This window comes from Heptranchias perlo, chromosome 21 (assembly GCF_035084215.1).
Source record: "Heptranchias perlo isolate sHepPer1 chromosome 21, sHepPer1.hap1, whole genome shotgun sequence".
NCBI lineage: Eukaryota > Metazoa > Chordata > Chondrichthyes > Hexanchiformes > Hexanchidae > Heptranchias > Heptranchias perlo.
Window position 1 is genome coordinate 26,083,616 of NC_090345.1, and position 16,347 is coordinate 26,099,962.

The 16,347-nt window shown below is 41.9% G+C and overlaps 1 protein-coding gene across 5 annotated transcripts in view; it reads right to left on the bottom strand.

Moving 5' to 3' along the window:
• uros (uroporphyrinogen III synthase) overlaps positions 1–16,347 on the bottom strand; it is a 25,186-nt gene continuing 8,839 nt past the window's right edge. For all 5 annotated transcript variants that reach the window (XM_068002353.1, XM_068002354.1, XM_068002352.1 and 2 more), the window contains exons 5-10: positions 15,884–15,961; positions 10,783–10,857; positions 9,318–9,401; positions 7,957–8,042; positions 2,281–2,379; positions 1–477 (exon numbers count right to left, since the gene is read on the bottom strand). In XM_068002353.1, coding sequence (XP_067858454.1) covers positions 358–477; positions 2,281–2,379; positions 7,957–8,042; positions 9,318–9,401; positions 10,783–10,857; positions 15,884–15,961 — 542 coding nt within the window. In that variant the 3' untranslated portion in view covers positions 1–357. The remainder of the gene's footprint in view (positions 478–2,280; positions 2,380–7,956; positions 8,043–9,317; positions 9,402–10,782; positions 10,858–15,883; positions 15,962–16,347) is intronic.

The window sequence follows — 16,347 nt, forward strand, 5'->3', positions numbered from 1 at the left end:
TTGTAGATTTGATACTATTTATAATAAATCCCTTTTACAAGGTTGTATAATATCTTTGTATCAGTGCGACTAACCAACAAGCAATTTCTGAGGAATTCACACATGCAGGATTTTGTTACAAATCTTACTTGCTGTATGTTACAAATGCATTTGGAAAATCATATTAAGAAACTGCACTACTACAGATTTTTTCCCATAGAATTGATTCAAAAATCAGATGGAACTGTCCTGATTTAAAGTAATTTTACAATGAAAGGAAACACAAGGCAATCTAAAGCAAGAACAGATGAAAATTAAGCAAATATGTTCATCCATAAGAGATTAGCAACTCTTTACTAATATGTACTCCGTGCTTTGCTAGAGCACTCTTCTTATACTAGCTGCCAGATCTTGTGGTGTAGGTTTTCCAGCAGTACAGCTCACGGTGAGTCCCTCTGTTGTCATGGCTTCAGCTGTTGTGGGTCCTATTGCTGCAAACTGTAAAGAAAACAATAAAGCAATGTAATAAAACGTCCTAACTTTCACAAAACATAGCTGAATGAAAACCTTCATTCCATTTAGTTGTTGGGTTAGGATGAAGCACCTGGTAAAGCACACAGCTCAAGTGAGAAGGGACATGGAGATAGCTGTAGAGAAGCACAAACAACCTGAACAGAGGGTCAGGCCTGTTTCCTGTGTTGCAGAGCCCGGACATTCTTAACTTACAGAGCTTCTTATAGAGGGAAGCTCATTAATGGAACAGTCCTTTGAGAATGTTCAGAATTTCCTGCATGGTATGTCATGAACTGCATAAGTGCTGCTTTGACACCTGAGCTGTACTGCAAGAGAGACTGGGAAACTGCAGACCGCTGCAACTCAATGGGCATATACATAGGGGAGCTCCTAAGATAGAGGTCCAAAGCACAGGTCCAGTTTCCCTCACAAATGCTGTAACTTCTGCTACTGAGATCTGGGGTTCCAATTTACAAGGCTCTCACCTCTGGCTTGGAGAGACTAGGGTGTTGGCTTAAGAAAACCTTGATGGCAGGCTTCGCACACCTAAGTGGTGGCTAAGAGTCTGTTCGTACACTGACCATCTGCAAGTGATACTCAGCAGCTGAGGCATTGCAAGAGGATGCACAGATGAGACAGTATCTCTCTAAGTGATGCTCGTGTGCCCAACCAAGGATAGAGGATAGGAGCAGCCAGTGCAAGGGCAAAGGTGTATGTCATTATTGAGCCCTTGCACTTTTGCAAACCTTGTCACCTGATAAAGGTCTGCACCTTTTCATGTTGTAGCTGCCTTTCCATGGGAGACTGATGAAAGTGTTTTTCTTATCAAACAAGGCTTCTGCCACTTGTTTATGCAATAATGGACTGAAGGCTGACTGATGTGGCAAATGTCACCAATGGTGACTTGGAAGGATCTGGGTGTGTAAAATACAATCCTGTGGTAACATTCATAGTCATGGGCAGGCTATTCCTGTGATCGACCTTGTGTGCAAGTCGGGTTTGGGGAGATGGCATGATGGTCTCTTTCATGAAGCATAAATGGTACAGATATCGCGTTAAGTGTGCCAATGTGTGAAGACTTTGCTGCTGGATTGAGACCGAGTGGGTGCCGATGCCTGAGGAGCAATTGCACTTGTCTTCATTCCTTCTGCATGAACGCCTCTTTCTCTTCCAAATCTACCACTGCCATTGAAACGCAAAATGGAATTTCCATATTGAACACTGCGGTTGCAGCTAATGAAGCAGTTGCTGTAAGCAACACTGTTGTAGGAAAACTTATCTGCAAAAATAGTCTTGCAATGGGAAATGCAGCAGTAAACATCAGCAATAAATAATGCAGATACTGCTATGTGAAAATTACACAAAATAAAACTTTCAATGCAATACTAAACTAGCAATCACATCTTTAAGAATCAATCTTCTAAGAGCTGGAGCAAGAGATCCCAGCAATGCTTTTTATAAATGGGCAACTTGTGCTGAAAGAGTGAACAGGTGAAGAGGATTGCTGATTTTGATGTGGGATCAATTTGAATAAAATTGACTAAAACTAAGATCTAATGAGAGTTACATACACTCTGTGCAAGGCTTCCAAAAAATGAGAAATTCGATACATCATGAATTGGGAGCTTAGGCCTGCTTACCTCATTCAGTGAGGCATGCTCCCGGAATGCAAAGATGCGCTCTGAACATGCAATTGCTGAATCAGCCCTACAGTACCTTCCAATATGAGCTTAATCAATGGGATAAGATCACTTGAGCAAAACATGAGGCATTTCATGAGAAATGTACCTTAATTTGATCAATGAAATCTCCTGCCAATTTTTTAATAGTCTTCAGGCAAAACTTGACACCAGAAGGACTGAAAAAGGTGATACTTTCTGGGATTCCCTGGTAGAAAAAAGGAAAATAGATTAAAGTGTTTTTCTCTCTCCAGTTCCAAACTGTATACTTCTATGAAAATATATATCACTTGTCAGAATAGCATCATAAATTGCAATCTACTATCAATCATCCTAATCAGTGAAAATGAACAGTATTACAATTATATATTCTATTTATACTGTTCATTTATAAACAGTAGCGGAACCAGAGCAGCAGGAAACAGTGAGAACGGAGTGGGGATAAAAACAGCGCAGAACGAGAGTTCACCAAAGCAGTGGGAAACAGTGAGAGTGCAGCGTGGATAAAAGCAGCGCAGAGCAAGAGCGAGAGTTTACCAGAGCGGCGGGAAACAGTGAGAGTGGAGCGGGGATAAAAACAGTGCAGAGCGAGAGCGAGAGTTTACCAGAGCGGCGGGAAACAGTGAGAGCGGAGCGGGGATAAAAACAGCACAGAGCGAATGCGAGAGCTTACCACAGCGGTGGGAAACAGTGAGAGCGGAGCAGGAATAAAAATAACGCAGAGCGAGAGCGGACCGACCACGTCCTGATGAAAATCAAAGAGTGACCAAATTTGCTGCTGACACAAAGATAGGTGGAAAAGTAAGTTGTGAGGAGGACACAAAGTGTCTGCAAAGGGATATAGATAGGTTAAGCGAGTGGGCAAAAATTTGGCAGACAGAGTATAATGTGGGAAAGTGTGAAGTCATCCACTTTGGTAGAAGAATAAAAAAGCAAAATATTATATAAATGGAGAAAGACTACAGAATGCTGCAGTACAGAGGGATTTGGGTGTCCTCGTACATGAAACACAAAGTTAGCATACAGGTGCAGCGGGTAATTAGGAAGGCAAATGGAATATTGGCCTTTATTTGAAGGAGGATGGAGTATAAAAGCAGGGAAGTCTTGCTACAACTGTACAAGGTGCTGGTGAGACCACACCTAGAGCACTGCGTACAGTTTTGGTCCCCTTATTTAAGGAAGGATATACTTGCATTGGAGGCAGTTCAGAGAAGGTTCACTAGGTTGATTCCGGGTATGGAAGGGTTTTCTTATGAGGAAAGATTGAGTAGGTTGGGCCTATAACTCACTGGAGTTTAGAAGAATGAGAGGAGAACTTATTGAAACATATAAGATTCTGAGGGGGCTTGACAGGGTAAATACTGAGAGGATATTTCCCCTCATAAGGAAATCTAGAACTAGGGGGCATAGTCTCAGAATAAAGGGTCGCCCATTTAAGACAGAGATGAGGAGAAATTTCTTCTGAGGGTTGTGAACCTTTGGAATTCTTTGCCCCAAAGGCTGAGTCATTGAATATATTCAAGGCTAAGTTAGACAAATTTTTGGTCAGCAAAGCAGTCAAAGAATAGGGGAAACAGGCGGGAAAGTGGAGTTGAGGCCAGAATCAGATCAGCCATGATCTAATTGAATGGCGGAGCAGGTTCGAAGGGCCAAATGGCCTACTCCTGCTCCTATCTCTTATGTTCTACCCAGTGTGAATTCTGATTGTTAGTTCAAGCATAGCCTATATAATGGGATCGCAAAGATATGGTCATAATGATGCTCCACAGTGGTATTGTGTTGTTTCTGCCATTTTAGATCATAGAATCATAGAACGGTTACAGCACTGAAGGGGGCCATTCGGCCCATCGAACCCGTGCCGGCTCATTGTAAGAGCAATCCAGTTAGTCCCATTACCCCGCTCTTCCTCTGTAGCCCTGCAAATTTTTTCCCTTCAAGTATTTATCTAATTCGTTTTTGAAAGCCATGATTGAATTTGCTTCCACCACCCTTTCAGGCAGCGCATTCCAGATCATAATTACTCGCTGCGTAAAAAAGTTTTTCCTCATGTCGTCTTTGGTTCTTTTGCCAATCACCTTAAATCTATGCCCTCTGGTGCTCGACCCTTCCACCAATGAGAACAGTTTCTCTTTATTTACTTTATCTAAACCCTTCATGATTTTGAACATTTCTATCAAATCTCCTCTTAACCTTCTCTGCTCTAAGGAGAACAATCCCAGCTTCTCCAGTCTATCTACGTAACTGAAGTTCCTAATCGCTGGAACCAGTCTAGTAAATCTTTTCTGCACCCTCTCTAAGGCCTTCACATCCTTCCTAAAGTGTGGTGCCCAGAATTGGACACAATACTCCAGCTGTGGTGAAACCAATGTTTCATAAAGGTTCAACATAACTTTCTTGTTTTTGTACTCTATGCTTCTATTCATAAAGCCCAGGATCCCGTATGCTTTTTTTAAACCGCTTTCTCAACCCATCCTGCCACCTTCAAAGATTTGTGCACATATACCTACAGGTCTCCCTGTTCCTGTTCCTGTACCCCTTTTAGAATTGTACCATTTACTTTATATTGCCTCTCCTCATTCTTCCTGCCAAAATGTATCATTTCTCACTGCATTAAATTTCATCTGTCATGTGTCCGCCCATTCCACCAGTCTGTCCATGTCCTCTTGAAGTCAATTGCTATCCTCTTCACTGTTTACTACACTTCTAAGTTTTGTGTCATCTGCAAATTTTGAAATTGTGCCCTGTACACCCAAGTCCAAGTCATTAATATATATCAAAAAAAGCAGTAGTCCAGTAACGACCCCTGGGTAATACCAATGTATACCTTCTTCCAGTCCAAAAAACAACCGTTCACCACTACTCTGTTTCCTGTCACTTAGCCAATTTCGTATCCATGCTGCCGCTGCCACTGCCCCTTTTATTCCATGGGCGTCAATTTTGCTGACAAGCCTATTATGTGGCACTTTATCAAACGCCTTTTGAAAGTCCATATACACAACATCAACTGCATTGTCCTCATCAACCCTCCCTTTTACCTCATCAAAGAATTCAATCAAGTAAGTTAAACACGATTTGCCTTTAACAAATCCATGCTGGATTTCCTTTATTAATCCACACTTGTCCAAGTGACTATTAATTTTGTCCTGGATTATCCTTTCTAAAAGCTTCCCCGCCATCGTGGTTAAACTGACTGGCTTATAGTTGCTGGGTTTATCCTTACACCCTTTTTGAATGTATTAGAATGTCTGAGCGATATTAATGTACAAATATGTAATATGTTTGTAAGACATTCCTCTGTTCGCTAATTTAATATAGAGTTGTTAACCCATTTAAAATAAATAGAATAACACTTCCCTTAAAACACTGGACGTAGGAATACCATATGAATGTATTAAGCATTTGTACGCTAATATTGTAAACAGTTATTTCTAGAGGGTTAATTTGCTTTGTGTGTTCGAGCCAATGCACATGTTTAAGTGTGCATTAAGAGATAGTAATTTTGTCTATTAGCATTAAAGAGACAATAGAATATTTTTGTCCATGCTCTTGTACCTGGGAGTTACTATTTCTAAGGCACATTGGTGCACAATCCTGTCATTGAAGCTTTCTTTGTTCTGTTACTCTCCTGCTAAGCAATAATCAATGTGGAATATACACATTTACTCAAGATTCCCAAAACATGTTGATTTATTCCATTTAAAACTGGTATTAAGGCTCTGGAGGGAGCTGGCAGAGTGAAATATTGCATAAAGGACGAGACTTTCTGTGAACTCTCCAGCATAGGTGGTGTTCAAGTCTGTCAATGTTAAATACTTTGGAGGAAGAGCAACAACAACTCCAGGAGACCAAAGCCCAAGTTGTTTGAAGTTTAGGAGGTGGATTTACAGGTCTCACCACTACCCTATGTAGCGTGAGTACTGCCACCTATAAGCATCTCATTGAGAAGTTGTGTATAAGGAGGCTGTGCCTTGACAGGGATGTGATTTCAGACTCAGGTTATCTTCTGGAATTAGAGCTACAGCCAAGATACAACCCTGGACAGCACTCTCAGTGGAAGTGAAAGTGACCATTGCACTAAAATATTTAAGCTACTGGATGCTTCCAGGAGACATTCGTATGCAGTTCACAGCTGTATCACTAACGTAACAGATGCCCTATTCTGCAATACGTCAGCAAACATCAAGTTCAACAGTGACAAGAAGCACCAGCTGGTGAGGCAGACCCAATTTTACTAGTCATGTAGCATTTTTCAAGTACAAAACATCATTGATTGCACTCATGTCATGTCATAGACTTTCAGGGTATATAATTGAGGTCTTTCAAGGGAATAGATTGTGTTCTAGTGAATAGGTCATTTGAGCTAGATAGGGAAGGAGTACAAGAGGACATCAGTAAACATAGCCTCCAGAAAGTACTTCTTTTCACACAAAGTCATCGACTTCTGGAATACTTTGCTAAAATGTTCAGTGAGGATGGATTCTCTACCGGCTTCAAAAGACAGCTGGACAAGTTCCTGCGAGTGGAAGATAATCTTGTGTCATAAAAGGTAGATGGGTTAGCCGTGATTAGTAATATCAGTTACTGTGGTTTCCTTGTTTAAAATGAATTTTGGGGGTCGGAGAGGAATTTCCAACGGTTTTTCCTAAATTGGCCTAATGTTTTGCTGGTGTATGATTGTGTGTGACTGGGGGGCTGGATTGATGGTGCACCATGTCTGGATGAGACAGGCTAGATGGATCAGTTGGTCTTTTCGTGTCCTTTTTTGTATGTTGCATATGGGAGCCAATGTAGGCTAGAGAAAATGGTAGTGATGGGTGAGTAGGACTTAGTATAGGACAGGATATATGTGACATAGGATATGTGCGGCAGAGTTTTCGGCAAATATGGCTCACAGCTGCAGCCCCTTGAACACCAATGTAAGACAATTGCCACTCATACCTTTATATCAATATAAAGTCATACCTATATTTTTGGGATTTGGGCAGCATTCACTGCACATTCCTATTATCCTGATCGCATTAAAAGTCAAACACCTAGTCTGGAGTCACATGTAGTCCAGACTGGGTAGGGTGGCAGGTTCCCTCAAGGACATAGGTCAATCAGTTTTTACCACACTTCATGGTTATTCTTCCCTGATACTAGCCTGTAGTGCAACATAACTGCCAATGTTCCTCATTGCTAATGTTGGCACTTTTCTCCAAATTGGACATCTTCTTGTGCAGTGGGTTATGGACATTCCAAGTGATTGCCTCCCACATCTGCTGAGGCCCCTTGTTAGTGGCCGTTTGCTCTTCCAACCTGTAGATAGTATTTCTTTATTCTCTCATGCTATCCAGAATCATCTGAAGGGCCTAATCAGTAAAGCGGGCCTTTCTATGTCTGACTGTAGCCAATCTGAACATGCCATAGCTGGTCTATTAAGAAAGTTAACTTGTGATACAGCAACATTATTGAAGTTTTTTCCCACAGTAGCCGCTTAAAGTTGTCCATCTTAATCCATCAGAGGTACAAACATGAATTGAGTACATGTGCTTGTTACTGCGAATATGGTAAGAAAAATAGGGAGAAAAATAAGAACTCTCATTTAATGCACAATGTGCTTAGTGCAAATTAAACCCCCTAAGGAAAGACATTCATTTCAGTTACAACAGGTAGATTGTTTTTACACATTGATGTCGGTGAGTGGAGACTTTGACTAATAGAGTCCACTGACCAATTAACTTACAGAGTATCATTTCATGTAGTGTAAATAGACATGTGATGGAGTATAACCTGAATGACATACCTGTTCTGAAAAATAATCATTCAAAGCTTGCTGGAAGCAAGGATGTTGAGATGTCTGATAGACAGTGATGCTCTCCAAAGGCACACCTGAAATTGGTGCAGACTTTTATAAATGTAAAGCAAAAATAATAAGTATTAAGCAGTGCAAAAGCTCTAACAGATGCATATCACTCCTTTGTGCACACTGTTCTTCATAGAAATAGAACAGATCTTAATGAACATTTTTTCCTTTGAGTATTAATTACAACCAATACATCAATGAGGTTCGATTCTTAACAAGTTTACAAGATACACTTACGTCTTATAGCAATATTTTAGAGCAAAAAAATGATCAGAAATCTCTAAAAGGAGAGCTGTGAGTTGAATCTGGGCTTTCATTTCTGAGATCTAGGTTTAAATCCAGCCCAGACTGATGGAATTAAAATCTCCTTGGTTTACTTGCTGTGAGACTCCTCCTTTGTGAAAATAAGTTGCGGGTGGGTAAAGAACAATACATATAGGGGTAAATGCTACCATTAAATTTAATGGATGGATCATTATGTAAACTGCGAATCAGATGCACTGAACCTTTTTGTCTGAATACCTGATATGCATTCCCATCGTGCAAAGCTCTGCTCTGGGACCACTAAATCATATCATTTACCCCACAGTGTTATATGGGCAATATGATAAACACAGATCAGTTTTAGAAACAGCCCAGTAGATGCAATGTTGGAGAGCTGGATTTCCAAATAGAATGTAAATGACTATTCTGTCAATTAACCAGATTGGGAAGGCTACCTAGGGACAGTGAGAGTGGAAAAGATCCTGCTTATGCTCATTCTATCTCCTTTCCTACATAGATGAACTCTGTAGTACACTGAAGACTTTTGTGGAGACGTTTGCTGACTGGCCAGATTGATCCTTTCAGCTAAGGAGGGGAGGTATGGCAGGGGTGGGATGGGGAGAATGAAAAGGAAAATGAAAAATAAAGACTGCATCTACTCTTAATGAGTAATAATCGTACAAGTTTAAAATAATCTTTTACCACAAGCTCAACATATTGCATTTTTTAAGTAACTTGATTAGTTCATTATGAAGAACAGCACAGAGATAACAGTGGTCACTGGTATGAATATACACTTTTTATGGCTATTCTTTCCGTAATTTAAGTAAGAATAGACTTACATTAGAGATACAGCATCTGATTTTTTAAAAATACAATAAATGCATAGCAGTTTGGTCTGCATCTAAAAAGAAAAATATGTCAACATTTCTTCATTAGAACTAGTGATAGAACTGTGCACTTCCAGCATTTTCTATTTTTATTACACATTTCCACCACTAATAGTTATCTTTTTACCTCAGAAAAATAATACGTACTGTTTTCTTTTAGACATTTGGGAAGTAGCTCTCTTTTTAGTGCACCACAAGGAAACAGAAGAGGCAGGGAATTTGAAGATTCTTCTGTGGAAAGCAGGACAAGATTTTTTTTTACAAAGCATAATCAGTATTGTAACAGTGCAAGTCCAAAATCAAAAATCCTGCAATGGAAGAAAATCTATATGGACTGGTTGGGCTTAACTACCTGTTTCTGTGTTGGAATTTCCATGTAATACACTGGAAAGGAGTAACATAAAGTAATAGTTCTGTATAAACTGCCAGTTTAAATCAAGAGTAATTTCAGATTAGAATCTTCCCAATAACTCATCTTATCACTCGTTTCTACTGTATAGGATATATATTTTGTGAAGTGTAACACTGCCAGCTTCATGTCAATACAAAGTGTTTTCAGTGCACATTGATGGGAAACTGGTAGTATAACTTGGACAGTCAGTTCCTGATCAAGTGTACTAAGGTCAGCAAATGTGAAACTCCTTCCAGGAGGCTATCACACACCATTTGAGTTTTAAAAGTCCCAACTACCTGGGCACTTTAATTTACATTTAAATATTTCATTGCTATGTGAAAGCCATCGCTCAGCCTGCTCTCTGCTAACATTAAAAATTAGCCGCCCAGGTGGCAGAGCTCTGCCTATGTGCCCAGGCACACACTGACAGAGCTCCTTTATGGCTGACTTCAGTGTGACTCACAGCAATGTGCAGTGGACATTGTAACTTTGGTTTGGCAAGTGCATATTGCACTCCACAGATATTGGTCTGAGACTAGTAGCTGCAGTACAACTATAGCCTTTACTTCTTATGTTCTAAGGCACTAATCTTCATTTCTATGTCATACCTAATATGACTGTTTGTATCTAACTGCTGCATTGTACATCATTGGCCATTTCCTGTTTGCTACTGAATACTAATCTAGTAGAATGTTTGGCTTGTAGGCCATGCTTTGATTAAAAGGAGTCAAGAAGTAGCCCAGTACATTTATTTTCTCACCTTAAATATTAACCTTTTTTATGCTATTTTCAGTATCTAATTATTAGCTGTAAAGACATCTAGGAGTAGGGGGATTCTAGGAGTAGGGGGCACAGTCTAAAAATTAGAGCCAGACCTTTCAGGAGCGAGATTAGAAAACATTTCTACACACAAAGGGTGGTAGAAGTTTGGAACTCTCTTCCGCAAACGGCAATTGATACTAGCTCAATTGCTAAATTTAAATCTGAGATAGATAGCTTTTTGGCAACCAAAGGTATTAAGGGATATGGGCCAAAGGCAGGTATATGGAGTTAGATCACAGATCAACCATGATCTTATCGAATGGCGGAGCAGGCACGAGAGGCTGAATGGCCTACTCCTGTTCCTATGTATTCATAAAAAAATAAAATGTATGAACTGAATTTGAAATGCTTGCTAAAGAGATTTTGTAAATTCCATAGATATGTTTGTTCACTTACTGATACAGATGTGCTCAGCTAGTTTTTCTGCATTTCCTGAGTCTTCTCCTTGTGTTGCAAGACCAATTTCCTTTACTATAAAGAGAAAAAAAAGAAAGATTTTTAAACTCATTACACTTACACATCAATCAGAATGATAGAAATAAAGAGAATATTGTGCCACAGATTTGCAGAATAACCTATGGAAGTATTCTGTATACTCACACATGTGAATGCAGCAGCCGCAAGCACTGGGGGGATTTTTTTCTCACGCACTTGATTCCAGAAAATAGCTACTACTCCACTGGACAATATTACACCTTTCCAATCTATCACAGACCAGGTGAAAAGATCTAGCTCTGTCACTCTCACATCTCAGAATTACTTTTTTTAAAAATGTTAGTGCAGTTATAGATCTTTAAATTGCAATGTTCTGGGTAATGCAGCTGTTACTCCTGCTGCATTCTAACATTTTTTTCTATATAGATGCACAGGCCCCAACATTCTTTTGTTGCCAGTTTTCTCTCTTCACCTCCTTACCTGAATGCGTAGAGTTGTTGCTGTATTACACTTTAAAGGGTACCATGTCAATTAGTCTGCTGACATTCCCTGACTAGGGTCACACATGTATAATAGCAACCTTGGGTGAAATACAGAGGACAGGTGGCCCCTGTAGAACCCACAAGAGTCAGTGGCCTAGAAATCTGTTTGCGCCCAGAATATGGCTCGCAGGTGGCGTGGTGCGCTCTGTGTGAGCCTGTTAGTGTTGACTCAGGCAGCACGCAATATTTGTACTGACTGATCATTTTAATCACGCAGGCAGCACTACCTGCACTACTCAGTGGTTGCATGTCTGTAGTGTGGGGTGTTGGGGGGGCAGACATCAGGCATCAATGCCTCTACTGAAAAGCAGCCAGCACCTCTTAAAAGGGAGGTGCGCTCTGGCTGCAGACACCAATGAAAGACTTTTGCAAGCAGTAATATGGCCGAAGCAAGCACTGTGAGAGCACCATGGTTCTTGGACACTGCCTTGGAGGCCCTGGTGCAGGAAGTGGACAGGAGGAGGGGCATCCTCTCCCCACCCCCCACTCTGGGGTCAGGAGACCCTCCAGGCATCAACTACACCAGCAATAGAATAGGAGGCGAGCCTTCCTGAAGATGCGCCATCACTCGATCTGACCCCCGCAAGCACCAGCTCAGATACTGGCACCAGGCGTACTTTAGAGGCTAGGTTAGAGGATGTATCTACACATGGTCACAAGTGCACAGGAGCTAGGATGTCACAGGTGCCAGCTTGCCGGAACGCGAGGTTGCATACTAGTTCTTCTGCAGTAGACTCAGATGTTGACTTTGGGGGTCCAGGCTATTGAAAAAGGTTCTAGGGTATATACTAGGAAATGCTAGGTGCACTGGATAGCCTGCCAGGGAGCTTACGCACAATGTCACGAAACATGGAGGAGTCCAGCTCCAACTTGTCTCAAGGCTTCGTGCAGAGCAGGGAGATCATTCTGTCCAACATAGACCGAGCGGTCAGCTCCATTAACACCATAGCGGCACCCACCACGATGGAGCCTCTGCTGACAGCTTCCGTCACAGACTGCTGCCATAGAAGCTCAAACGGCTGCCATCATGGCTCTGGGGACCAATGTTGACAGGGGCCTCCAAAACATCACAGCAGTCCTGCAGTTTGTTCTCCCGCAGAGCACGTGGGATTGCTGAAGCGCCACCTCAGGAGAGTAGCCTTGGCACCATGGGAGAAGCCATCTTTCCCAGCAGCAGAAAGATGGCGGGAGGAGCGGACTGGCTAGAAGATGCCAAGGTAAGTTTTTAAAACTTCCTTCTCTTTGAACTCCTTGTGGGCTAGGAGCAGAAGAAATGCTCCCCCCCCCACCCCCCCAGGCCCCTCAAGACGTCCTTGGGCCTCCCCAACTCCAGCCTCCCTCATCGCACAATGTGAGGGATTCCCCAGCCCTCCCGAATCCAAATGCGAGGGAATCCCCAGCACTCCCGAATCCAAACGCGAAGGAATCCCCAGCCTTCCCAAATCCAAATGCAAGGGAATCCCCAGGCTCCCCAAATCCAAACGCAAGGGAATCCCCAGCCCTCCTGAATCCAAACGCGAGGGAAGCCCCAGCTTTCCCCAATCCAGGCATGAGGGAATCCCCACCCTTCCCCAATCTGAACGCGAGGGAATCCCCAGCGCTCCCGAATCCAAGCACGAGGGAATCCCCACCCTTACCAAATCTGAACGCGAAGGAAGCCCCAGCCTTTCCCAATCCAAGCACGAGGGAATCCCCACCCTTCCCAAATCCGAACGCAAGGGAAACCCCAGCCTTCCCCAATCCAAGCACGAGGGAATCCCCACCCTTCCCAAATCCGAACGCGAGGGAAACCCCAGCCTTCCCCAATCTAAGCACGAGGGAATCCCCATCCTTCCCAAATCCAAACACGAGGGAATCTGCAGCACTCTCGAGACCAAGCATGAGGGAATCTCCTGCACTCCCCAATTACCCTAGAACTCCTCCACCCACTAACTGCTGGGGACTGTTCCCACGGTTCCCCGGCTGCGGCCAAATTCCCGCGCCCGCCCGCCAGCCAGGTAGTGAATCTGGCGGGAGTCCGGGAAGTTTAATTTAAATGAGGCCCTGCGATCTTCTTTTGTAGGTGTCTGGCTACCTCCTCAGAGGCAAATGCTTCCCCCAACAGTTTAGTATCAACCAATCAAATGCTATGGAAAATTGTCAGCTTCCTGTTCTGATTGTTTGTTCTGTGAAAAACAGCCAATGAATGAATCAGATATAGTACAAAAAAATCACTCTTTCCACTACCATGAGAGTTCTTTGCTTAAGGCCCAACAACTCAAAAAGAGATAAGTTGTAATTTACCTGCATATTTCACTGCTTGATGCTTCCTCTCCAGGTATCCCTCCACCACCCTCCTTCCCAACTGCTCACTACCAGGCCTCCTGCACTGTGATGGACCTTGGCCCTTGCCTGCGCTATGCCTCTTCCCACATTCCCATCCACTTCCAGGTCTCATCTTGCTGCTTATTTCCTACACAGTATCAACTGCTTACTAGAACATAAGAACGTAAGAAATAGGAGCAGGAGTAGGCTAATCGGCCCCTCGAGCCTGCTCCGCCATTCAATAAGATCATGGCTGATTTGATCCTAACCTCAAATCTAAATTCATGTCCAATTTCCTGCCCGCTCCCCGTAACCCCTAATTCCCTTTACTTCTAGGAAACTGTCTATTTTTGTTTTAAATTTATTTAATGATGTAGCTTCCACAGCTTCCTGGGGCAGCAAATTCCATAGACCTACTACCCTCTGAGTGAAGAAGTTTCTTCTCATCTCAGTTTTGAAAGAGCAGCCCCTTATTCTAAGATTATGCCCCCTAGTTCTAGTTTCACCCATCCTTGGGAACATCCTTACTGCATCCACCCGATCAAGCCCCTTCACAATCTTATATGTTTCAATAAGATCGCCTCTCATTCTTCTGAACTCCAATGAGTAGAGTCCCAATCTACTCAACCTCTCCTCATATGTCCGCCCCCTCATCCCCGGGATTAACCGAGTGAACCTTCTTTGTACTGCCTCGAGAGCAAGTATGTCTTTTCTTAAGTATGGACACCAAAACTGTATGCAGTATTCCAGGTGCGGTCTCACCAATACCTTATATAACTGCAGCAATACCTCCCTGTTTTTATATTCTATCCCCCTAGCAATAAGAGCCAACATTCCGTTGGCCTTCTTGATCATCTGCTGCACCTGCATACTAACTTTTTGATTTTCTTGCACTAGGACCCCCAGATCCCTTTGTACTGCAGTACTTTCCAGTTTCTCGCCATTAAGATAATAACTTGCTCTCTGATTTTTCCTGCCAAAGTGCATAACCTCACATTTTCCAATATTGTATTGCATCTGCCAAATCTCCGCCCACTCACCCAGCCTGTCTATATCCCCTTGTAGGTTTTTTATGTCCTCCTCACTCTCTACTTTCCCTCCCATCTTTGTATCATCTGCAAACTTTGATATGTTACACTCGGTCCCCTCCTCCAAATCGTTAATATAGATTGTAAAGAGTTGGGGACCCAGCACCGACCCCTGCGGAACACCACTGGCTACTGGTTGCCAGTCCGAGAATGAACCATTTATCCCAACTCTCTGCTTCCTGTTAGATAACCAATCCTCCACCCATGCCAGAATATTACCCCCAATCCAGTGATTCTTTATCTTGAGCAATAATCTTTTATGTGGCACCTTGTCGAATGCCTTCTGGAAGTCTAAATACACTACGTCCACTGGTTCCCCTTTATCCACCCTGTACGTTATGTCCTCAAAGAACTCAAGCAAATTTGTCAGACATGACTTCCCCTTCGTAAAGCCATGCTGACTTTGTCCTATTAAATTATGTTTATCCAAATGTTCTGCTACTGTCTCCTTAATAATAGACTCCAAAATTTTACCCACCACAGATGTTAGGCTAATTGGTCTATAATTTCCAGCCTTCTGCCTACTACCCTTTTTAAATAAGGGTGTTACATTAGCAGTTTTCCAATCTGCTGGGACCTTTGCCGAGTCCAGAGAATTTTGGAAAATTATTACCAAAGCATCCACAATCCCTACTGCCACTTTCCTCAAGACCCTAGGATGTAAGCCATCAGGTCCAGGGGATTTATCCGCCTTGAGTCCCATTAATTTACTGAGTACCAATTCCTTAGTGATTTTAATCGTATTTAGCTCCTCGTATTTAGCTCCTCCCCACCTAGAACCCCCTGTTTGTCCAGTGTTGGGATATTCTGTAAAGACTGAAACAAAATATTTGTTCAGCATTTTTGCCATCTCCATGTTTCCCAGCATTAATTTCCCATTAACTCTCAGGCCTCTGCTCCTTATCCTGTGAAAAGCACTACAGGAGATGGACTAGTAATTAAAAATAACAAAAAGGCAGGAACAGTTCTGAATTAGCATCATAATCTGCAAGTTCAGGAATAAGTACTCAAACTTCATTCTTACAGTTTATAATTTTACCAGAATCTTCTGATTAATTTATCTCTTATTTCCCCCCCAACTATTACTGCACATGTATCTGTGGTGTATATGACTTTAACTTTTCTTACCTAAATCGGCTGTAGATCTTCCTACAACATAGACAGATTTTTCATTCCACCGTTCTTTTAAAGAATTATTATTCCACTCTATTAAAAAGAAAAAAGCAGATTAGGAAATATGATTAATTACATTGAATATTTTTAATTCAAAATTATATTTGTCCTTCATTAAATTTACTATTCATTATCAAATCTACAGAATGGACCCAATAAAGAATCAGTTAACACATTTATTATAGTAGAATCAATAATATGCTACACTGCACTGCAGTGCATATAAAAAGCATATACTACTAGTTGGATCCAAAATTATTTCCTTTTATAATTTATAATAATCATAATCATCTTTAAGCATCAAAACAATTTTTATTATTCTTCTACCCAGAGATACAGGACTATGATATTACAGACCACTATTCCACACTCCTAATCACAATATGATTATTGCAATGTTTTCTGTAATAGCAAACACT